We start from the raw sequence: 25,282 nt of genomic DNA, 5'->3' as shown, positions 1-25,282 counted from the left end.
CATAGCACTTGTTTCGGTTTTCTTTCGCCTGGTATGTGCAATAGAACCATCCACATTAACGATCCATTAATTCTTTTGAGCAGTGTATATCTCTCCAGTTTAATTCACTACGTAATCAATTTGTTTGTTTCTATAAATCAAATTGCAATTTTATTTCGTATTTCATAGAGATGATTTAAAATAAAATAAAAATAAACATTGACAAAACTTACCACTCAAAAAATATGGGAAAGACTATAGGTACTTATGTACATATTTTCGGAAGAATGTGTAGATCGGTTGATTTAAATTCTCGTTGAAAGGCGCCTGAAGACGATGGCGATCCGTCGTCGACGTGAGAGCGCTCTGGGTAGGTGTAAACGCGAAGGGTGTATCTTAGTATCGTAACTCACCGGTGAATAATAAAAGCATTTTTTCGGGTGGGGGAGTGGTGAAGGAGGGACAGTACATCGAGTACATACGGGCATTGCGTATTCAACGGATGTGCTGTCCCGTGCTGGGATCCTGTTTGAGTTTTATGCCGGGATTTCTGTCGAGTGGTTTATACCGGCGCTTATGTAAATGCAGACGTGATTTTTTTCACCACCTACCGGCCGACCCAGCTGCACGAATATGCAGAGAGCATTTGTAGCATTCGAAACGAGCCTGAGCCAACAACGGCGTTGAGTACCGTTCTCTAAACATTTAGCGAGACACCGTAACGCGACGAGCTCGCGTTCACATTCGAACGTGAATTTATCTTCATTCGACGTCGAGACGTTAGAACATTCGTCGTTAAAATTCCTGAAAGTGTCGTCGCGGGGAAACGATTCTTGTTTTCCATTCAGTCGGAAACGGTGGAGCGATTTCCAATATGCATCGCGTTATTACGGACGGAGTCACCGCGGCGGTGATTTACCGTCATCAAAAATGAATTGAGATAGCATCTGTTCGTGTACGTAACTGACATCGCGGTCGGTGATCACCCTTCGATTTTCCATTCTTCTAATTCCGCGATTCCGGAAGGCCGGGAGAGACAGGACAGGGAGGAGACAGACGGAGGAAGTGTGTAGACGGGAGGGGAAGAAAATAGCGCGAGAGAACCAGAGAGCGATCGGAACATCTAGCATGGTCCGCCATAAAAAGCAATGCTCCATCGTAACGGGGTACGATAAGTGCCATGGTGCGAAGTAAAATCGATCCCGGGGGCAGCCTCGAATCGTGCGCCATAAAAAGGGAACATTAGACAAAGAGAGAGAGAGAGAGATAACGCAGAGACGCGAAAGAGAGAGAAGAAGACGAGGACAACAAGATCATAGCATAATGGTGTTGTGATTTTCCGACTAGATACCGCGATATAGATTGCGTCTGTGCACCGCCTAAACGCTTCTGACATTAGTGACGTTAAACGGCTCGCCGCAATGTCCTTTTGCAACGCAGGCATACGCACGGAAGAACCGCATTTACGTTCTATAGTTAGTAGTCAGCGTGAATTCTAGTGTTTGATATTAATATTCCTCGGTGACAAGCTACGAGACGCCAAAGAATTGGAGAACAAAACGGATACCCACCGACGGTGACAGGAAGGGTTGTTTCGTAAACCGTTAACCGTTTTCTACGTTGCGACTTTGAACGTCGCTAAGTCGAGAGGAAGCCTCCGAGATTCGTCGGCAAACAGAGTCAGGGAGTGGAGGGTGGAGAAACCCCAAACGGCAACACTTTGGCGGTAGTCAAGACCAGAGATGTGGGGGAGAAGGTGCAACGGCGGGCGTGGAGGTTGCAGGGAATAAATTTTGTACTTGATCGTTGAGTCCCCGTCGAGAGAAAGACAGAGGAATGGAGAGCGAAGGAGGAGGCTAGAGAAAGCGTCTATATTCTTGGTAGTTGGTGGTGCTCCTACTCAATTTGCATCAAACTATGGAGAGACAACCGCTCCAAACCCCCCCGTCGCTCTATCCCGACTCCAGCGCAAAGCCACCGTTCTAGCACCTGATGGAGCCGTACTCCCACTCCCTTCGACGTTCTACAGTCGAGACTAACGCGTTTAGCAGAGACTCGAACCCCTAATCAGATCTTCCTACGGCAACGGGGTTTCTAAGGTGCTGCTAAGTGTGAAGTTAATGGAGTCAAGACGTTGCTCCTCCGCGCCAAGACGTTTGCCCGGCATGCCACTAGGCAGGCTGGAAGCGGATACCATTTTTCATAAATACAGAGACAAATTCTATTCGTTTATATTACGGCAAGCTACGACGAGGATGTATTTTCATCTTATGGATTCGTTTGTTTTCACTGGACTTGTTATAAACGATCTTGGTATCATGAAATAGTAGATGCTTAACACTAGAATTGTCACTGAATAAGTTACAGTAATTTTTATCATAGTTACAAAAATTATAGATTTACGAGAAAATACATATTAATCGATTATAAAAGTTATTCATTTACATACAGCACTAGAACTCATTGAAAATCTGGGAAAATGCAATGTCGTTGCTACAATTCTTAGATGAAATTACAGATCAGTCATTTTGACTGCTGTGGTAGTCGTAGCGTTATTAGCGTGTATAGTATATTCAGGACTTTAATGCAAGGGATTATAATATAGTGTGGGAAGTTCAAGTGGTCTAGATTTTTTTGAAGTTCTGGAAAGTTGCGTCGGTTTCTTAAGGTTTGGAAAGCTCCCGAAGGATCTTAAGGTTTGAGGACTTCTAGGGGCTCTCGAGGTTCATTTTACCTTTGGAGCTGTAGGTAATCTATATAGGTATTTCTACAAGCTCAAAGTGGCTTCTGTCGGGTCCTATGAGTCCAATGTGGACTGTCTTGGTTTCTGAGAGTTCATAGTCGGATAAAATTTATCTAGTTGAGTCATAGGTAATAATCTATAGATTGCGGATTTTATGCATTTATAGAATATCCGACTCTCTGAAATCGAGTATAGTAAAAAGTATTTGGTCTTGTTTTTATTCCGAACCTATTAAAAACCCTTGGCAGGGTAAGTACATTTTTTGCTGCGTCCAGTTTCGAAAGTTTAATCAATAAAATTCTATATTTGCATAAACATCCGCAGTCTAAAAATCAATATTATATCTGAGCCGTAGGCAAATAATACGTAGAGTCTCGTTTCAAATTTTCCAGATTTTATTTGCGGAACACGTTCACAATTATTTTTCTCAAAATCGATGCTACGTTCGACAAAATTTCATTTGTCTTTCTGACTTTATTTCTATTTATAGCGTCCCCTGTCCTCGTTAGCGGTAATGCTCTCGCGTCAACCTGTACCGTCTGGTTGCGGAGTATATCTGCCGTCAGAAACGCCTCATATCGGGCCGCTTTATTTCGATAATGGCTGCTTACCTAGCGCGTTCTCCTGTTAATTAATTCAGACTGTCGGGGTATCAGGGAACTGTGACGCGCTAATTCGATCAGAAGTGAATTCGCTCGCTTCGGTAGCGAGGGCTCGTCGCCGACGCTTTGGGCCGGGGGAGCGGGAAGTGCGCTGCCTTTGCTTCCAAGACAGATTCACCCTCCTACCCCCTCCGCGGTAGACAGTTGACGTCGCTATCTAAATGTCGCTTCGGAGTCGCGTCGGAATGCCACTCGATAATACACAACCAGGCGTCTCGAATCGCGCGACTCATTGTCCGTCCGTAACGGCGCGTCGGTGACATGGAAATGTTCACGGGCTCTACGTCACGTCACCTGTCCCATCGACGTCGAATCGCGAACATGAATTCACGATTGGTCGAGAATCGACGAAACTTTTTCCAAATTACTAATTCAGATTAATCATAAGAAGCTTTACAATTTTCAAATTCACAACGATTTCCCGTACGCGTTTTACAAATCGAAAATGGGCAACCCTCGAACACCTTCATTTGCCATTCCGTGCCGCGCGTAGGGAAGCATTCGTCTTTCTATTAATTTCTATGCGCCGTGAAATTACGCTCAGGCGCGACCCTAAGCTATATTAATAACCCGGATTACGAAGGAAATTAAGACAGCGATGGGTCTTTGATACCTTCAGGAACGTGGCTTTGTTACGTCGGCCGAAAGGGTTGAAGCGCGCCGCCCGGAATGAGGCTGCGATATTTTAACGCGACACGTTCGGCCATCGTCGTTGGAACGTCCCTTAATGAATGCCGCGTCTTATCGAACAATTGTAACGCATCGCTCTTCGTTCCACCGTACAAAAGCGATCGTCATTTTTTTTTCTTCCCCTCGGGAAAAACACCGGATCCATTATAGTATATCCCGTTCTCACAATTCCTTCTCACCGACATTGTTCGATGTTATGCTAATACCGACCGTGCATTAATATGTAACGAACTCTGACAAGGGAAAGGAGAAAAGAAACTACACGTTATCGTAAATATGCAGACGAAGAGTGCTTCGTGCCTGTTCAAGTTCAATCGGCTCTTCGTATCGCGAATCGATCGGCGGGGGTGGGGGGAGAGAAGGGGGAATCGGTCGCCCTCGTGGGCCGGGAGAGAAAAAAGTTCCAAGGCAAAGCGCAATCACATCAAAGATTATTTCCGCCAATAAAACGGAAGTCGAGTTTCGTCTGAGCGATAGAGTGGGGGGAGAGGGGTGGTGTACGAATCGTTCTCGGTCGCGGAACAAGTCAGCGAGGGGAAGTGGGGGGCAAGAATCATTCTAAGAAAACGAGAGGGGGAGGAGGAGGGACAGTGAAGGGGGGTGGTAGAGGATGAAGCAGAGATAGAACGAGAGGAGGGACGGTGTGGCAGGCGAGAGAGGTTAACCGACAAGCTTGGCAATAAATCTACCGTTCGCCCGGAGCTGGTACTTATCAGTTCTCCAGGATCACCCGCGACCTCGGTGACTGCGAGAAAAGCCTCGCGGGCACTCATCTCACGAAATTGACGCCCGGACTCCAAATAAGCTCGTCGATCCCCGAATTATGACGAGCGCCGTTCCGTAGGTATTGTTTCACCCTCGACTCGTACACATCGGTAACGAACTCGTCATTCCTCGATCTCTACGGGCGACCAGGCAAATAAAAGGCAACGATAGTGACGAACGTTAACACGAGCGATAAACTGCCCCCCGAAAGGAGATGGGAAGGAAATCGCGGCTCTGTACTCGACGCTCGATTATCTCAGTTTCACGGAAGCGTATTGGCTGGATACACGCTCCGGCATAACCGTATGGATGGTCGACACGATCGATGCCCATTTCGAAAGGCTAAGCTCCCACTCTGCATAATTGCCAGTTAACGGGAACGAACTATATCGCGTTCGCATGAACGCGCGCGCACACACGTACATATGTACGTTCCCGCGTACACGTAGGCAGAGATCGATTTCTTTTTAAACGCCGAAACGAACCGAAGCGAACGCGATGGTGCTTCAGTTCACATTGGAAATTGACAAAACAGTTTTCGGCTGGGCCCGGCGAGAACCTTAATTGGTGTGTATAATCGAGGAAAATCTGCCAATTATGCCATCGAACGATAGTCGATCGATCCGCTCGTAAGCACGTACCTACCGTGCTCGTCGATGAGCACCGTTCGAGAAGTACGCCATCGTACTCCATAATTCCAGATAAACTCCGGCTAATTTGAATAGGGCCGATGCCAGAGCCGGGGCTGTATTCGAGTGTGCCGTGCCTGCCCGGAAGTGGAGAACCGTGGTCCGTTTAAGTCGCTTCGGACCATGGAGCTGTCGGTCCATGAAGGAGAACACGATTAAACGCGAATCAGGACTTGATACTTAACTTTCCGTGATTAAGTCGCCGGCAGCCAGGTGAAATGGCAAACTTCCAGTGATGAAATCTTCTGCCCAGACTGATATCGAATGTCAAAGTTATCGGGTCGGCTGCTGTGGCTGCAACCGTAACCGTAACTGTAACCGGGGGGCATTGTCGAGGTTTCGTTTGGCTCATCATCCACCCATGATCAAGCTTCGGGCAAGATCGTCTGGGTTATCGAGACTAGTACGTTTTTAGTCTAGTCTATTTTTATGGTGGCCCGAAAGAACAAATACAGTGAAACTTGGATCAAAACTTGTCCTTTCATTCGTTCTTTCTAAGACTATTTTGGTAATTTATCAGGACTATGATAACTAGCATTTTGGACCCTACAATGATCGATTTTTAATGTTTTCAACCTCTGGAAGTTGGAGGCTTTTGATGATAAAGTAGACGATGGTACCTGTGTCCAGATAGATCATCTTACTTTGGATTGGTGTTGGAACGAATTTTTCTAGAAGATAGACAACTGTACACTTTAGTTGGTTTCTGTAAGCTGTAGCGATGCGTTCAGTTTCTGAATTCCTGGGTTAGAATCGGCCCAGACACCATAGTCGGAGGGTTAATAGGCACATTAATAATTGTGACTACTCGTGCTAAATGAAAAGAAAAGAAACAAATGCCATGCATTCCTACTGTAATCGTAACCCAATACCAAGTCAAATCGTAAAGTTGGGGTATTTATTATAAGTTTTGACAATACTTCTATACAATCACCATGATTTATACACTCCCCGAACATTTTCATTAGACCTTGTACTTCCCCCGATTTTCGTTTCGACAACGGGTCATTGATTGGAAAATTCATGTTTTGTACCAAACGCAAGGGAGCACGGACGACCGGAACGTACAGAAGTAAGCGCAAGGGGTCGGGGAAGGGGGTCGGGGGGTGTTTAAAAAGCGGTGATTCAATTTTACGCACGAAAGAGAGCGGCGCTGCCCTCGATGCATAGCCCGGCCGCTGTGGATGACAGGGATACCGACGATGGTGTTGACGTTCCTGTAATTTGGCTGGAAAATATCCAAATCACTCGCGTAATTCCACCGGAAACTGCAGATTGTTTCGATGTTAATTCTGTCGTTAAAATCAATTTCGTAGCGGCACGGCAGACTGCCGGTCATTTATTCGTGCCGGCTCGCAGTAATGGGAAACGATGATGGAAAATCGAAGCGTAACGCGGCAAACGTTCCGATTACTTTGTACGGTTCATTGTGTGTTTCAAGAGGGCCTGTTCTTTCGCCCGCGGTGAGAGCCCCGTAGTCTCTAGCGCGCGCATTGTGCTGCCTCCTACGCGTGAATCGAGCGTATCCCGGAACGGATTTAATAAATTGCACCCCACGGCGGAATAATACCCAACCCTCCTCGGGCTACGGGGAAGGGTTATGAATGTAAACCCTGAAATTAAGCTCACAATTAAAGAGATCCATAGAAGGCCGATTTAAACCGGGTGAAACTCATTAGATGACTTATCCCGCGACGCTCATTCCCGGGTAAGCTTGATCGATTTCGGCTCCGAAACTCGATCCCGTGAATTAAAGTCAGCGACTGGACTGAGCTTGCCGGATCAATTTTTGCGCCGATACGCTGCCTGGAAAGTTAGCCGGGGACACGACGAGATTCCGAAGGCAAGGATACCTCCGAAGGCTTAATCAACAAATTGGTCCCCAAAGAGCAACCCGGCCGCGGGGGACCGTGAACACGGATAATTCAAACTTGCGCGAACCACGGTTTAATTACCAAATCTTGTAGGCAAGTTCGCTGCAGGATCCCGACCCGCGAACTTCTTGGCTTAGTTAATGTACGGGAAACCATGCTTTATCATCGGGACGGCGAGAGGCATACGTAATAGGAGGAATCGTGGAAAGTACGGAATGCTAATTTCGTTGATCCAATTACACGGGCTGTTTTTTCTTTTCACGGAGAAAGGGGAGGATATATGTACATATAGCTGTCTTATCCAAGAAGTTACAGGTCCGACTGACAGTGTTATCTCGCTCAGGGCAGCTTGTTTGACTTCTAGCGGGGCCTCCTTCTGACCGGTAGCACTTGATAACTGAATATCCTGAATATCCTGGAGAAAGGGGTGAAATAGGGAGAGGCGGAGTTCTGGTAGCGAGCTTAGGTAGCCTAATCCTTTCCGTGGGTCGGCTTTGCATTAAGCAAAGTCCATCAACTTGGCGCAAAGCTGGAGGAGTTCCGAAGACTCTCTACGGTCTATTAACATAGCGTTGTGAAATGAATGCGTTAAAAATTTTATCGTCTATACGAACAAAAGGTTTGTTCGATCAGCAACATTGTGAAACAACAGTAGGTACATATTTTTCGTTTGTCGTGTTTCATTCCATTTCGTTTTATCGACAGGTCCATCGAACGCTAGAAATGAAAGGGCGAAGGTGGTTAATTCGTAGAGACCTAGCAACGGCCATATTTCTCAATAAACAATAAATCAGCGAGGACGCCGAGTAAGGTATAACGCCCTCCTCTTATAGATCGACCTTCTTTTTTCCTCCTTTCGTGACACATGTCTTTACTCGCTTTCGCCCTTGCTCTTTCATTCCTTTCACCTCCATCTCTCTGTCCCTTTCACTCTTCGACCCCCTCTGCCTCTCTTTCCGTTGCCTTCCGAGACTCCAAGCCCCATTAATCTATGGTTATCTACGGCTTGCGCCGGATAAGTGCGTCGGAATGAGCCATTTCACCCTTGGGAGTTCGAATCCATCCTGTACCCTCGAAGAGAAGCCCATCCATAGACTGGCCCTTGGGCATCCTCTTTTACCCTCGTGATGAGGTGTGCAAAACTTTGCCTTTAACGAGATCATAATGACAATACGATCCGCACAGAAACGAACTCTGGAAACGTTTCTCCATAGTGCTCTAATATTTCGATATTATCGACGTGTAAGCACTTTTACTTTCTTTCGTGTAAACCGGTGGCTATCTACGTAAACATAAATTAAGGGAATTTAGGCGGGGGGACGCGATCAAATTGTATAACGTCAGCAGGTTGCCACGGTTTAGTCTTTAAAGTCTCCTCTAACATCCGCGTCGGCCTCTCCTCTCCCGCGGTGAATAATGCTTCCAGGTTATCTTTTCACCTTCGGGTCTCATAAGTAAAGCGGAAAACCTCCCCCGACCGTAGGTAGTCCGACCTAACGAACTAAAGAACAACTTTACTTTGCATGCGTTCGAGCGAACCCCTCGTTCCTCTCTCATCCCTTGCGACGAACGGCGCTCGTCGGGTCTCTCCTTATCGCCGGGAAAGTTAAGTGGAAGAAAATGCGTCCTCGAAAAATGGGGGATGCCGGCTAAAGTTGAAATTGATGCACTGGACGGGACCCTGAGCCCCACGGTGGTTCACGTTCCAGGCGTGTTACTATTCCGTGGAACTTTTCGAAGTTGCTCCTCGATGGACACCGATCTATCGTGCTTCCAGCGACGGGTCCATAAAACAGAACCGGGTTTTGCTCGTCGATCCGATATCGATACGTCAATCCACGTTAAAGGTGTGTTGCGATGATAATCACGAGAATTGTTAAGTTGGATTATCTCGCGAACATCGTTTCTCGAAGAACAAATTAATCCACGTTCTGCCAAGCCTGGTCACTTTTGACCTGTGTATGTTTCTGGTCCAGTGATATAGTCATTTTCTAAAACTTCAATATTAGTTAAAAGTGACCCGGATTTTGGTAATTACGGGAAGGAAAGCGTCGTACTCAAATCCCACTTCTCGATGTAGACCTGAAATTCTTCAGAAAAACCGTAAAAAAATCCTTAATTGTCCTGCACGTGGTTTTCAGCTGTTCAAGAATCCCAGGGTGTGATCGTCATCGACTATTAATACGCGAACTGCCACAGTGAAAAAGGTCGTACGTAGCCAGACACGCTTTATTTCGTTTCTTAAGTCATAATTCTACCCAAATTTTTTTAACAGTATTTAAATAATCCAGCCCCTCTTTGCAATGTATGTCTCATCCACATTTGGGTGACGTGGTCGTGAAAATGTTAAAAGCAAACTTGGGAGTAAAAGGCTGAGGGTCAGTCATCGTCGCGTTATTCTGGTAAAATTTCTCTGTCACAAATAATTCTCTTTCTACAGGAATCGCATGGACCGTGTGTAAGTTTCAACAAGGCGAATCTGAAGGGAAAGCATGAATTATCGGTCGAGCTTATTACCGTTTCGGGAATAGTTAACAACGTTTAATAGACACTCGGGGTCAGGAGCGCGAATGATATCGGCATACCGCGGACGTCGTATCCTTTACGACTGTCACAAACGTGCCTGGTTGGACGAGCTGTCGAGAACTGTTCGAGTTATGCCTAACGGGCGCGCGCGCTCGCTCGTCGGGTGGGCTGTAGGCGATGTTATTGCAAACCGTACAGGGCAACCGAATAGTCTAGGTTTCCGAACTGACGTTGGACGTGACAAGTGATATTATACCCGTACTCGTCTAACTCCGTTGCAGCCCACTAGATACGGGGTGTCTGTCGCAGACGTCTGTGTGTAACTCAGAAACCGATGGTGTCACAGAGGAGGAACGAGGGCCTCGCGACTTAGTTTCATTTGCCGAGCTGCTCCAGCCAGATCAGGTCGCGCATTGTTTCACCCACCCATCCTACATGCTCGTCGTTCGATAAACCAAACACGGCGAACACGACGAACACATCCACGGCAACGCGATACACAAACCGCGATGAATCATGAACCTCCCGCGATACTAATATTAACGGGAGAATTTATTTTTCCCAGCAATCTATAATTTCCGCGCATTGTTTCGCGGCGGTGGTCTGTGATCGTGACGAAGCACTCGGAACACAGATTATAAATCGTGGCTGGCTCGGGCATGAGGCGTGGGATGTTTGGGCAACGGTGGTAGGGGGTGGATCGTTCGATAAATTGGGATTTTATTATCGCTAATAACCATCCCAAATTATTGTCTAGTGATATTTACGCGGAGGCTAACCTCCACCGCCGCACGTTCGACCGCGTGTACTCTATACAGAGAGAGAGAGAGAGAGAGAGAGAGACACTCATACCTCGCGCGCGCGCGCACACACACATACATACAAATAGGCGGGCGTGTTTCGAGAGAACGCGCGCTTTTCCGTGATCGTATTTTCGCCATTATTTACGCGTCGCGTGCATACGGTTTTCGCTTCTACGGCGGGGGCTTACGAATGTTTATCGGCGAAAAATTAACGGGCAATTTGTACCAGGGCGCATTGTCGCCGGTAATTATTATTTTATCGACGGTCACGCGCGAACGCGGCTCGATCTCTCTTCTTCCCTGTCTCTCTCTCTTTCATTATTTATTGGCTCCCGTATTCGATTCCGCCGTTCCGACACCGTTCCGATCGCCATCGACGGTGTTTCCGCTGTTTTCGAAGAATTTGCTTAGCGGGCGGACATAAATTCGCGCGATATTATCGTTCTCCGAATCGGCCATTGAAACATTCGTCGCATAGTTTCGCGAACTAAATCCGCGATTAAAGGCTCCTTTTTACCGTAGACCGCGTTTCTGCGATTACACACACTCGAGTTCCGTGGAATATTCACCCTCAACCGATCGTTTAATACGAACCGGCAGTTTTCTCGGCGTTCGACCGCGATCCTCGTTTTTTCCCCGCCGCGCCGCCGCCTCGTCAGAAACACGCTTCGCGACGACCGTAGTTGCATTACATTTCCCCTAGTTTACATGGTACAGACGTGTTCACCGCTGTTGTGTTTCGACCCCGTTAATGTCGTCCAGACATGTGTGTACAACGTGTGGCTGTCGACGCGTCGTTTTTCGTAATTGGCTACGGTTCATGCCAAGTCATGCGCGTCTGGGCAGTGAAAAAAAAAACACTACATTTCGCGGCAGGTCGCTGTTTGTTTGTACCTAAGCGTGTATCGTTACGAGCACGAGGGAACAAATGATATTTGTGAAACGAAGAATGGCGTCTTGAGGTCGCGTGAGCCACCATTGTGAAGCTTCCTGGTACAACTCGTATGAAAACGCGTCGTAAGGAATTCCTTACAAAAGCCAGGCAGAGAAAAAAGGATGTAAGATGATTCACAGAATCGACGTTCGCCGCGGTGCGGTAATTTCGGTATCGTTTTATCGGGCGGCCACGTAACGCAGGGTACAGGTGTGTGTACGCGCGCGCGCGCGCTCGTGTGCGGATGATACCCGGCCGTGTACGTGCCCCCCGGCCGCCGCTGCCGCGGCACACAGCCCCCGTATCTGCCGTCCGCTTCAGCTAATTTCGTGTTTGCTCGATTAATTTCCCGCGTTTAACGGAATTTGATGTTTCGTTAATTATTCTGTCGTGCGCGCTTCATACCGCACGCACACCCACGGACACGCACACAGCACACCGTTCTCGTTTGCTACTTTCTCGCCGGGTGGCCATCCATCGCCCCTGTTGGAGAACATACCCGCGAGCCGCTGATACCAGTAACACCGTGATTCTTGGCTGGTTTTTCTCGATTCCGATCGGAGTCTAACACTGGGGGGTCGTTACCGAATATTTTGATGTACGACGCAATTGATGAACGTCACAGCGTACTGCATCGATTTAGCTAGTAAACTGTGTCAGTACAGTCTATAGACAGGTTAGTCAAATATCGCGAACCTGGTTTTTCTCTACGGTAGTGTTTTTATAAAAAAAAGGGGCATATCCGTTTTCGTTTCAATTTCAATCGTTCCGTGTATGCGTTATAACTTTTAATTCGAACCATCGCCGATCTATGTCTACACAACAGATTTCTCTTTTATTTAATCACAGAACGGATTTGTACTGTTTGGTCGCCCTAAATCTAGGATATTACTCCATTCAATTGATTCGTGAAAATTCACGTCCATCAGGAAACAGGAGAAATTTCAATCTGCAAAATTTAGAAAATAGTGACTTAATACATAATCATTCATCTTGTAGGTGCTAACTCATTGTTTACTTTCAAATTTCCTTTAACAATATTTTACTAGAATTGAATGTAACAAATCAATGGACGTCAATTGTCTCTCCTGTTTTTGAGAATGCATCTTTCGAACCTTCCGTTTCATTTGATTCCTGCGTTGGAGGTTACGTGCATACGGCGCTTTTGTCCCTTTTCACCGATGCGAAAAATCGCGGAAGAATCAGCCACACGACGATGCACGCGATGAAATATTAAAACGGACCAGAAAACGCGAGGCATCGTTAAGGCGGTAAAGCTGACATTACGCGGGGCCGAACTAATCGCAACTTGTCAGAGTGATATAGGGCATGTGTATGCCGTACAACGAGAAGAGTTTAATGCCCCGTTTAAGCCATGCGAGGCTTAGCTACGTCCATTTTCTAACAAGGCCCCTAAACCGGAGATTAAGCCATCACTTTGCATGAGGGCACTTCAAAAATCCGAGGCTTACGTCTAGGCAACGGCGCTAGCGCGAGCGTCGGCAGGCGACTGGGCGAATTAATTATGACGCCAAGAGTTATCCCATCCCCGGCTTCCCGATAACGTTTTCCCTTTTTTTTTCCCTTCTTTTTTCATCCGTCATCGTTATCCACCTTTCCAAAGTTGAATGGTGAACCAACGTTGAACCCAACCTGTGCTTAAACTTCATTGGATTGTTGGAAAAATTCGTAGCGATTTCGAGGGTACAACGGCAGTCTATAACTTTCAAATTTGCGTTTAAGTTTGTGTTTTCAGTCCTTTTTATAATTTCTTCTTACTTTTTTCCATGACAATTTTCTTACATCTGTTATATAAAATTTTTATTCTTTTCGTTGAAAAATTCTTTAAAGAGCTTCTGGATGATCTTTATGTTTCCGAAATGTTTTCCTCTTATAGAATGATTCGACAATAGGGCAATGCATTAATATTTAATATAGAATGCAGTACACATGCCCCAACCATTTGCAACGCCCGATAAGTGGAGTAGATTCTGTAAAATTTCTTAATAGCCTGGTGTCCTAGCACGTTTGAATTAGCACGACAGAAACGCACTTTGTTCTTGATCATTCTTGTTTCTATTTCCCATAAAAAAGAAAAGTACATTTCCGCAAGATCGATCTTGTGTTTTCCCCAATAATAACTTTCCGAGCAAATCAGTATTTCCTCTCTCGGTTCTCCTTCTTCTTCTTCGTTCGACAGATTTAATCCGACTCTTTGTTTGCACGCTCGCCCGGCGCGAAACTGTCACTCATTTTTCCATTGAAATTGACGTTGATCCAACAAGGGCAAAGATTCCGGGGCGGTACACGCGCGCGGGCCGAAGCTTGCAACGTTGCGTAGGCCATTATACGTACACATTGGCTCTCGTTCGCCCGGTTGTTGTCGGGGAAGGGTGGCTGAAGGGTGGCGAGAGAGGGGGGTTGCGGGGGGTTTGTAATGGGTGACGGTGTGGGCGCCCGCGTACACGTTGGCGTGTGTGTATGCATTCACGTGCTACGTTGCCAATGATTTATGTATACCGCTAATTACCAGCATGCACTGCACTGTTTTATCCGGCGATCATAGTTTTATTAGGCCAACCTGTGCATTGCGGTATTGTCAGCGCCAAAAGCACCGCCGGCGAACAATCCCCGTGCCGGCTGCGTGAAATGTGCCACGTTCACGTACCCGGCCCGATCGATTAACGTGTTTCGTCCAAAGATTCCTGGGGTATTGAGATTTCAATCGCGACGGGCGCCGTTTGTGGAAATCTCCTTCGAGGATTTTAAACATGCCGCACGATTGTCGATTAATGCGAAGTGTTTCGATTTTTTTTCTATCGGCCACTAACAAGGCACGTTAATTAGTTTTGAAAATATAATGGTTGGTAATTATATATAGGATTAGATCTCTTAAGAACTGAATTAAATGTCACTTGCCCCTGAAAATTCAGAATTGGCCAGAGAAACGGCGTTAAAGTCCATTATAAGTACGATAGTTGTGGAAATGGATATAAATAAATTTCTTCTTATAATTCCTTTGACATTTTTCGGTTTTTGGATGTTTATAAATCAAATAACTGGAAAAGAAACAAAAACTACCAACATGGAATCCATGTTCGTTTTTCGAATTTCAGCGACAGATCCAGGTCATTAGTCTGACGGCGCAGAATATCCTGAAAGGTAGCCCGATCAACAGCGCGGAGATTTTGGTCAAGGTGAACAAAAACTCCATGTCGGTGTTTTTTCTTCCTTTACCAGTTGTATTCCTTATATGCATTCAAACAAACTTAAAAAGTAAAGAAATTATAAAAAGAAAATTATTTATATCCATTTTCAGAGCTGCTTATGAGTTTAGACACCAGTTTTCTGACCGATTCTGAATTTTCCAGGCGAATGACACTTATTTCAGGTCTTTGAACGTCGAGTCCTATAACATATAACCATTATTTGGTCAAAATAATGTAACGTCATGGTAACTTCCCTTGCAACGATGAAACTCCTGGGGGTTTTTCTGTGTTTGTCCAATCATACACTGCTGACTCGATTAAATTAAATGGTTCTTTGCATTCAGATCGGTTAACCAAACAAACCAAAATTGATATCGAGATTCAATTTCCTACGTTCCGGCTCTACGAAACAGGAGATGGGATTTGCTTTTTCCTTCATTTCGCCGGACCATCGTAACATGTTATTTTCGTATTTTCGGTTTAGCTACGCGTCCTTTACCGAACCTGTTGCCATTTGACCGCAATGTTCAATTTGTATCGGTTATCGCGTTCAATTAAACTCACAGAGTTTTTGGCTCGGATTACTATGCATAGCTGTTTCATCGGTGTGCCTCGATACGATGCCATCGATGTAACAGTAGGGATACACGTATAACCGTGAAATGGACGTGGGTATATACGACTGATGATATTACAGTCTTCACTTTCAACCACCAATTATTTTACGCGTGACGTCAGAACATTTACTTTTTTGCCTAAGCGAACGACTCGAATAAGCGTAATTTTATGGATTAAAATGTGGTACCTACAGATGTAGGGCCTACATGTTACTTAACTCTCCAATATTCTGCAACAATCAGTAACACAAATTATTACAGATTTATACATGGAGTGTTAGTCTTCACTCTTATTTTACGAATCGAAGAATCTTTGGTTATAGGGGATGGAACCAGGAAATCATTGGTCATCAATATAATAGAATTAATTTAAATGTGTTAAGTTGACATAAGGGACGGATGAGTGTTACAGAACCTAAACCGTGATCGGTTCGAAATACATCCGAAGACCATGTCAAGATCAAGAACAGTAAACATCCACACTATCAGAAGAATAAACACAAGCAACTACAAATAAAAATCAAGTGACAAACATTACATGATCCGTAGAAATACGTGTAACGTGATTTTACAAAAAATTTGTCAATCGATCCAAAAAACGTTTGTCCAGCACACGTACATTATCCCCTTACTCCCCGGAATTCACCCTTTCGCGACGTAATTGCACTTTTAAATATGCTTATCCTGCCCGTGAACCCGGGGACACACAGGCGGCTCCAAGATGAATACGAGCTCGTTACGTCGGAAGCGCGTGCAGCTCTCGATTTCCCGCCGCGTCGGTCGGGCATCGTTCCGCCAGAGAATCCGGCGATCGTTCAAGTAATTCGATCCTACGTGTCACACGTTTCATTTATAATCGCGCCGGAACGTCTATTACCGCGAGTTTGTGTGCCGTGTGCTACGTGGACGACGTGTAGATCGGTGTGCGTACGACGGCGGCTACATGGGGGCCGTTTTCGAAGGCTGTTTCGACGAAGGGGATGAAATAGGCTGGCTGAAACGGGAGAGGGGAGGAGGTAGTCGAGGCTGAGAGGGCGGGAGGTGGTTGGGAGGTGGGAGGGGAGGTCTATCGCTGTCGCTACCGGAGCCGGCAATGCGAGTCTAGGTTATCCGGTGACAAAGCTGGTTCGGTACGCGCAACGAGGCCCCCGGCACGTCGGATTATCACCATTGAAAATGGTGCAACTGAAACCCCACTGTTCGGATGCAGCGGCGCTTGAACGCGATACGCGGGCCAAGCTTTGCATCGCAAAACCGGAAGCGAATTCCTTGTCCTGTCGTGCGCATTTATTGACGGTGTATCCACCCTCCCCCCGAGAACTCTCTTGTTCGGTGTTGTTTTTCCATCGGTCGCGATGCCATCGACAAAATTTTCACCTCTGATCGATGCCTCTGGTGTACGGTTACCTGTCACCAGTAACGATCTACCGGATTCCTGGACGTTGTCGAATAGGGGTCTAGAAGGGAGTAGTAAAGCTAAACCTGAAAGGTTACCGAGAAACACGCGGTTTCGGGACACCAGGTGGGACGAAGGAGGGAGGTGAAATTTCGCTGGTTTTGCTTCGGGTGTGCTTTCGGCACGCGCGATCAACGGGACGAGATAGAAACGACTCGGCCGGATTCTTCCAGGAGAGCGAAGGGGGTTATACTAAAGTCGGATGCCCGGTGAACGAGGTAAGGCGAACCACCCTCCGGGGGGTTGTAGCTAAATTGGCGGCAGTATATTACCGGTCAGACTCCCGCATTTAATTTGAATATAATCGTGGAAGGAGATCTCAGGAGCTCGGGGGCACTTCGCGACGCAGAACTGCGTGACGGTGACCGGAAGTGCTCCCGGGACACCGGAAACAAAATGGCCGCTCCCTTCTCTACTGCGACTCGCCTCTTTCCACCGCAACCCCTGCAATCCGGCGTCGCGACCTTTCTGCCCGCCACCTCGTTGCGCCTCTCTTCGCGCTCCAACCCTCCCGAAGAGAGCGTGAATTCGTAACGCGAAGTTAACTTTGCATTGTTGGCTGCCTGACGGCCGTCTAGCTCGAACATCGAAATGCTGTCTTCGCTAGCGACTGAGGACGAATGGTCTTCTATTCGCACCAGATGGGAACCCGAATATCGTGGACAATCGTACTTTCGTAATAATTTCCCCCCGTTCTTTTTCCCTCTTCCCCCACTGGGAAGCTTATCCGGAAGCGTATCTATTAATGGTCCCGTCGTTACTTAGGCATTTCGTACGCGGCAGAGGAAGGTGGGAGTTTAATGATTTTCGAGTAATTACGAGGCCAGGCGATGACTCGCGTGGGAATGCAGCAGGGCAACGGGTTCGATAAGCTCCGCGGAACAATAACAATTAAACCGGCCCGCCTCGTAATGCCTAAATACAATATAAGCACGAACAATGAACTGCACACCCCGCCCACCCCCTCATTGCAAGGGGAGGAGCCGTACACCGGCTCTATAATGCCCGGTGTGCTTCCATAGACAATGGGCGGCTCAAAGTTCCATCGCCACCTGGTTGGATCGCAAGTCGAAAAAGCTTCGCTGTCTAACGTCTTCCATCGGAAGGGGGGTCCCCATGAGACTTTCCAACAAGTTTAATTGCCACTCGTCCATCCATCATGGCATCTTTCGAAACTTTCCGATTGTTTTCGGTAAACTGTAAGCTTCACCGAGCCAATTTACTGACAATATTACCCGTGATTGTAATTATCGATTGAAGTAACTGAAGTTGACTAACTCCACTTTTTGAATCGTTTCAAATTTTAATGTCAAAGTACTCGATTTGTGTTTATCCTTCTATATTTAAATAAACATCAATGCAGTTGCTTTATTCAAGAAGCATAAGTTTCGATAATTAATTCACATCGATTAGGCTGATTGACACCGTAAAGTCAACTGACGCGCCTTTTAATGGACAAACGGAGTTCTTTTATCGCCAGGGCACATCTCGGCAGGTGAGTCCGCGGAAGAGGAACGTAGACGATCGCGGTTGGGCAACCGAGACGGTAGGGCCTACCCTTACGGGTTTACGATGTACGACTCCTGGGCTTAGGAGCGTATGATTAAACAACTCAGGTGTTTTATGCTCGGCTCGTGGAGATCGCGTGACCCAACGGCCACATCCGTTTCCGCTTTACCTACGGTCAACCGCTTCGACCCCTAACCAATGGTTCGCCTTAAGGGTTGCACGTTACCTTCGAACCACGAAAGAAAGTATACTTTCGACGTATCTTTAAGCAGTAATCGGGTTCGCTCGATAGTCACGTGTGTGTATGCTGTGTCGTGGCGCCGGCTAAGAGCACCGCCGTGTACCCTAACGCTAAACCTTTTACTCGCGGGCTCAAATGCCTGTTGTTCTCTCTCTCATTTTTTTTTATATTTTTATTCTCCTCCGCCTCGCGATAGGCACTCGCTTCCACGGTAGGGAAAAATAAGGCTCTATTTTTCATGGTCGATTATACGTGAATTTCAGAAGGAAAACGTGTAGCTCGTTTCAACCGGGCCGGTAGAAGCCTGATTAATCCAATGCCAATCACGAGGGGTTGCCTATGTGTGCAGCGACGATGTTGGGGCACGTTTATATTGAGGTACAGACGCGCGATACACTGATATCGGTCGAATGGAAGCTCGTTAATCCGAGACGGAAGCGCTCGGGAGCAAGAAAGGTCAGGGAAATACCGCGGCCTGACATTAGGTTACGCGAAATGCCACGGGGAATCCCCCTTTAAATCGAGCCTGGGTCTGGGGCAAGAACTAACACCCCCAGCCCACCCTCGGCCAGTTTTCGAAGCCATTGTGTACGATCGATGTGCTACCGTTAATTTTGGCGTAATGTTCGCCGTTGAATATTCCTGGAATAATTCCGGGCCAGGAAAATTAATTAATTTGCTAATTTTGGATTATCGGTGTCTCGGTTACGCACGAACGTCTCTCACGGTGGGCATTCGAGCCCACCCCCCCCCTTACCCTCTCACGCGGGATTCGTTAGTTTTCCGGGAAATTAGTCGGCGGTGATTTGCATCTGACGTACACCTCCGGGCACCTACACGTCCCTTGCATAGTTCGGAACTCTGACTTTCCACTCGGATCTCTCTCCTCACTTGGGATGGATGTCTCAACGCCCCTTCGCGGGCGTTCCCCGCGTCAATTACGCCCGTCACGGCTTGAAATTTCACCGTGGCTCTTCCTTCCCTCGACGGTATAATGGATCTATTTTTCAGAAATTTCGGGGTTTTTTCGCCCAACCTGCCCCCTCGCGAAACGGACGCCAGATGTGCTTTGCCGAAAGTGGCGAAAACGAAGAAGCGTAGAGCGCCCGATCGACATCACCAGAAACATACTTCCCCCTATTTTATCGAGTTTCTTTTCTTTTTTAATGGTTTCTGGAGTAACCGGCGAATGGTTAGTGGATGGAATCAATGACAGATGACGCCGAATGGAAGGAACGACGAAAGCCACGGTGTAACTAATTCGACTTTATTACCCGGCCCGGGCAAAGTCTCCCCGGCTTCCCGATTCCTCCGCCGATTATCCTCATCCGGCGAATTCACCGAGGTGTTCCGACTTAAACACAGACTCGAACGAGTTTCAGCTTAACTTGGTTGTTGTGAATAAGTAAGCGAAGTGTTGCGAAGTGCTGGCAGAAGTTTCGCGAAGCCCCCACCCCCACCCTCCCCCCAACCCCTCAGGGCGCGTGGCCGGGGATGGCTCGAATTAAATTGTTATACGGATGAGCTGCCACGACGAATACCAGCCCTGAAACCACCGACTTTCCAGCCACCCTCGGGTGTGAATCTTTAATCACCGACTCTCATTATATTTAATAAAATAATACCGCCTTGCGTGTATCAGACTGTGTCAGTATTCTGGCGTCCTCAGTGTCAAATAATCCATTTCATAGGGATTAATATTTCTCTGCTTCACGAAAAGTTCAAGAATTCCGAATGAAAGTCTAATCGAAGAATATGATTGTCCTTCAATTGACATTGACGTTACAACTTAGAAAAATTTCATATCTAGTTTGATATTCCTTAACAGATGCATCGTAGCGTTGGTAACTGGTGACCAACATGCAATGTAAATTCTAAAATGAAATAATACAATCAGCGTGAACGGAAAGTCAGCTAAACTGGGCTCTGCGGTGAGCGTGTTGACCTCGTGGTAGCAGTTCTCTTCAATTCAAACAAATGGTACATCCAGACAGAAGGTGACTCTACATGTAAAAATAAATCGAAAAAGTGCGACAGCATTTTTTCGTATGATATTCGTGTTTATGTATTCGTGTTTACGGTAAGTAGAAATGGAATGCAATGATCAGACGCGTTAGGCCAAATGCTATTCCGGAAATGAAGCATTATATGAAAAAATTTTAGTCTATATTTTCGATTTGTTTTTGTATGTAGAATAACATTCTACCTGATTATACCACCTATCTTGGCCCATATTGTATATATTTATGAATTAAACTGAAGTATCTTATGGAGTCTGAGAAGCTTAATGTTCTATTTTGAATACTATTCTTGCATAACTTGTAGTATTGAATTGAATTTGAAGTATTAGGTGTTCGAATAAGTAATCCAGTGTTTCTTTAATTGGGAGGCGACATGTTTTACCTTGAGTTGAGTAACAATTGTGTAGCATGCAAGAAAAGCACTATGAATATAAATTAAACAGTATAATTCTTTGATATCCATAGAAACGACTACTGATTTCGTCAAAAAATATTTAGTACACAGTATTCACTGTTCCTTTTATCCGAATGAAGATGAGGTAATCTTGTATTTACATGAATTTCCATGCAAAAATATTAACATCTCATTATACCTTACCTGTGATTGCATTGCTGACAGGCGAAACATTCCAAGTGATAGACGTTGGTTCTCGCCCTCATCACCAACTCGAAGGCCGGTATGCTTTTGTTGCAAGCCGCACAGTGGCCGGTGCTTCCGAACAGTCTGCACAGTCGGAAAAGAAGGAGATTTTACTGATTTTATTATGACAAGAACCGCGACATTTAATGTTTCCCAAATGATATTGCTTTTCTTTCTCCCCGGTGTGCTTACGTCACTCGTTTCGAAGAGCCCTGTATTGGCCCACCCCATGTCCCTAGTGTCGGTGATATTAGAGAGGACTTTTGGCCCGTGTACTAACGGGAACCAATAAGCTTACGAACCGCCACGAATATGCCATCTTCAAATATTAGGCCATTAATAAAGACCACGGTGAGAGGTTCGATAGGCGAGCGGTCTTTGCAGACACGCCACCTGCGCGTGTTCCCTCGGGACTTTGTAATCTCAACACGGTTTATTTGCCCTCGCCTGTTTATATGGGACGTGGATGTATTCAATAAGGGAAACTCATCTGTAAAATTCGATTTGTTGCTTCCGTTCGCCTCCGCGGGACTCTTCGTACGTGCGCTCATCCCGGGCTCTTCTCCTCCTCTTTGCCCCTTTATTTACTTCGCGAAAACATAATGAAATGGTCCGTCAGGGTACTTCGAGGCGGACGGAATTGTAATTTCAATGAATTAACGTTCGGATATCGTATTCATAAACAAAACACGGAGCACAGAGTACGGAAGATTTTATACCATGTAACGATTCGTTTGTTTTCTGAAAGGATTAGTTTAAATAATAATGTTTGAATTAACAATACAATATACAGAGTGTAAAATACGTGAAGATAATCCAAGGTGCAAAACTGTAGACGAAGATGAGATACTTTTTCCATTTATTTTTGTTGAAGAATATAATGTAGTGTATAACATGTACACTATATGTACGTAACGGATACACAGAGACATGTCGATTCTAGATCAAATGTACTTATTTATTACGTGAATGGAATGTTGTTGTACGTTACAGGCGATATTGCGCGATGAAAAGGCAGCAACCAATGAGTTGCATTTTCTTGTATTTCTGCATTTTGACTTCCAACGCAATCGGACGCGTGTGTGGCCTGTACACGTCAGCGTCACGCAACGTGGAAAACGTTCGTGTAATTGATTCAACCGTTATGCATTGAACGCATTGGATCTCGGAATTGCAGCATGCGACACGCAGTGTGGAAAATACACACAGCCATTTGTATCCTGCGTGAGACACGCAGTTCGCGACACACGGCATACAGAACGCTCGTGTATTTTAGAATTTGGTGCGAAAATGGGTATGTAAAGAGTGATCGTGAAATAAAAACGTAAGACCCAAAGTAGGTGTAAAATCATAAATTAAAATTGTACAAGGCAGGTCGTGAGTGGTCAAAAGATAGGAATAAGTGGTGTAAAGATTTATAAAATTCATAATAATCGTACAAATAAATACTTGGTAGAATCTTATGAGTTTGAGCATCTAGAAGGAACAAGACGCGTACACTACTGCCCACAATTATTAACATACCTGCTCTGTATAGAGAGAATGTAATATTTCGTTTATTATTTCATAGTAGCACAATCGTTGTTCATTGATCTTTAGTATCCCCTACATAATATTAATTTCAGATTTTTAAGCAACTTCCTAATGCCTTGTAACATATTTACTGCATATCCGTTAATATACATATATGAGCGGGAGTGTACATTTTTAAACAAATCATTTCTATCGTCAATCTGTTCCACCGTTAAAAAAAAAACTCACCTTAGATAGTCCCTCTTGCACAATATAAGATTGGACTTGGTGTACAGCGACCAGCCGACTTCGACGAGTCTGCACGCGCAACAGCTGCACTTCAAGCAGTCCTCGTGCCAGTACATGTCCAGCGCGTTCAAGAGATACCTTCAATAGAAGAACGCGTTAGTGCTGATTTAACGTTCCATCGTCACCAAGGCGCAACGATCTGCACGATCAGTTAGCCTGGTTTACCTTTCCGTGATCGGTTTGCCGCAGCCAGCGCATTCCTGTTGCGAGGCACCCTTCTTGCTTGGTTCGCTTTTGCTAACATCCATCGTCATTTTATTACTCGTTCGGTGTTCGTCTCGTTACCTAGAACCAAACAAGATCCTGACTGATTATTACGATTCAACGGGTAGTCACAGAGCGGGTAGGGAGTGTTGCATAATATTGTTGCCCAATTAATACGAGCAACGATTATTATATAGTATCAGCCAATTAATTTTCGCATTGCTTCGATTAGCTTACGCGGTAAATCAACGGGGGCGAACAGGATCGAATGAGTAATCGCGTTCGCGTGCTTTTAACAAGTTTCACCGGCATCTGGCACTAGGACGTCCGCTTGTCTATGAGCAATTAGAGTTACAGGTTCAGAATTTAACGGCGCGGTTAGTGCCATCTGTGTCCATCCAGAGCGGGGGCGGCCTTTCTCGTCCCCGAAGTCTCTCACCCTCTCCACGGCCGCGTCTCTTTCTCGCGATGCGGTCAGAGTTTAGAATCGAATTAGTTTGACCATCTCTCTCTACTTCCCGCTCTCACTCTACTTTCACTCCACTTATTGCACGTTTAAACGGCACCAGTTCTGAAACAAATGTCTCGGGTAACGGCTGCGCGAGCTTCCCGATAAACATTAATTGTTTTCGGTCGAAGACATATGTAGAATCCACCCCTGTGCTCCGTTTAAACGGAATTTCGAGAGTTTAACGTTTATTTAATCGGCGTCCCGTGTTTCGCTGGACTTTTCGCTTCAGTCGATTGGATTATTATGATTGTTGGAATAATAAGAATATGAGAATTTGTTTGTGCAGGTGATGTACGCTATTTGCTAAACGTATGAATCCAGGTATTGTATATAGTAGCGGAGGAATATATTGTTTTGCAAATGTATGTTTATCAGAATCGATTAACACAGGGATTTCATATATGCACACTTATTCATAAATATTATGATAACTGTTTTGGTTATGGAAAGTAGATGTTTCATATGGATTACGTGTTTTGCACCAGTTTTAAGTAAGTATTAACTATTGAACTTCAATATTCTCAGGATAATATGTTTTCAGTATTATCAATAATTTTTTAATAGTATTTTAAGTCTGCTTCTCTTCTGGTAAGTGTATATAATACTTTTGTGTGATTATAACACGATGTTATTATATTGTACAAATTTTATGTAGCAGTCGGTAAAAGAGAAAAAGAAGTAGAAGAGAGATAGAAAATTACTTTTACTCAAGTCCCAGTGTCTGTTTTAAGAGTTATACAAAATAATTACCTTCTATAGCTTACTATCTTTAATCTAAACTAACATAATCTACTTAACTTAATTTGATAAATTCAATGCAAATATAATGAAATGTGAGATTGTTGTTCCTTGTTCAATAAAGGAAAGGTAATTCCAGTGGACCCATTCATTAAATTAATAGTATATAATACAGTCAGAGACAAATACGTTTTTCAATTAGAGTTTGAATTGTTCATCTTTATGCAATGCTACTCGATAAGAAGAAAAGATACGGCGATAGACCTAATATTCCGAGTGTCCTTTAGTGGCTTACTCAAATCCACTTGTTCGATCTAAGCCACCCGGTATATTTACGAGTACTCGTGAATGCTATGAGCAAAGTTTGTGCGGTTTCAATATGTCCTCTCCCCTTAGCCTGGACACAATATTACGGGGACGTTAATATCTTCTATGCGGTTCAGACTTCGCAGCAAATATTAATACCGAGCCTTTGACACGTTAATTATTAAAGACTGAAATATTACAAACTCCTCGCACACAGTGAAGATTTCGTTTTCGTGAACGGACATTGCTCGTCTCGTTATAAGAAGACAGCATTCTTAAAAAATTTGTGCAGTTTGTGTTACGACTGTTTCTTATTATTACTTTGGAAACAGTAAACACGGTCG

At 45.3% G+C, this 25,282-nt stretch overlaps 1 protein-coding gene across 1 annotated transcript in view; it reads right to left on the bottom strand.

Annotated features, from left to right (window-relative positions):
* Positions 1-23,433, bottom strand: part of LOC107185866 (LIM domain only protein 3-like) — a 33,184-nt gene extending 9,751 nt beyond the window's left edge. The window contains exons 1-3 of the mRNA XM_015573638.1: positions 23,345-23,433; positions 23,120-23,257; positions 21,317-21,442 (exon numbers count right to left, since the gene is read on the bottom strand). Of these exons, the coding sequence (XP_015429124.1) occupies positions 21,317-21,442; positions 23,120-23,257; positions 23,345-23,433 (353 nt within the window). The remainder of the gene's footprint in view (positions 1-21,316; positions 21,443-23,119; positions 23,258-23,344) is intronic.
* Positions 23,434-25,282: the final 1,849 nt, after the last annotated feature.

The sequence above is a fragment of the Dufourea novaeangliae genome, unplaced genomic scaffold (assembly GCF_001272555.1).
Source record: "Dufourea novaeangliae isolate 0120121106 unplaced genomic scaffold, ASM127255v1 scaffold56, whole genome shotgun sequence".
Classification (NCBI taxonomy): Eukaryota; Metazoa; Arthropoda; class Insecta; order Hymenoptera; family Halictidae; genus Dufourea; species Dufourea novaeangliae.
Note: the sequence above shows the minus strand (reverse complement) of the source record. Positions and strands in the feature narration are given on the sequence as shown.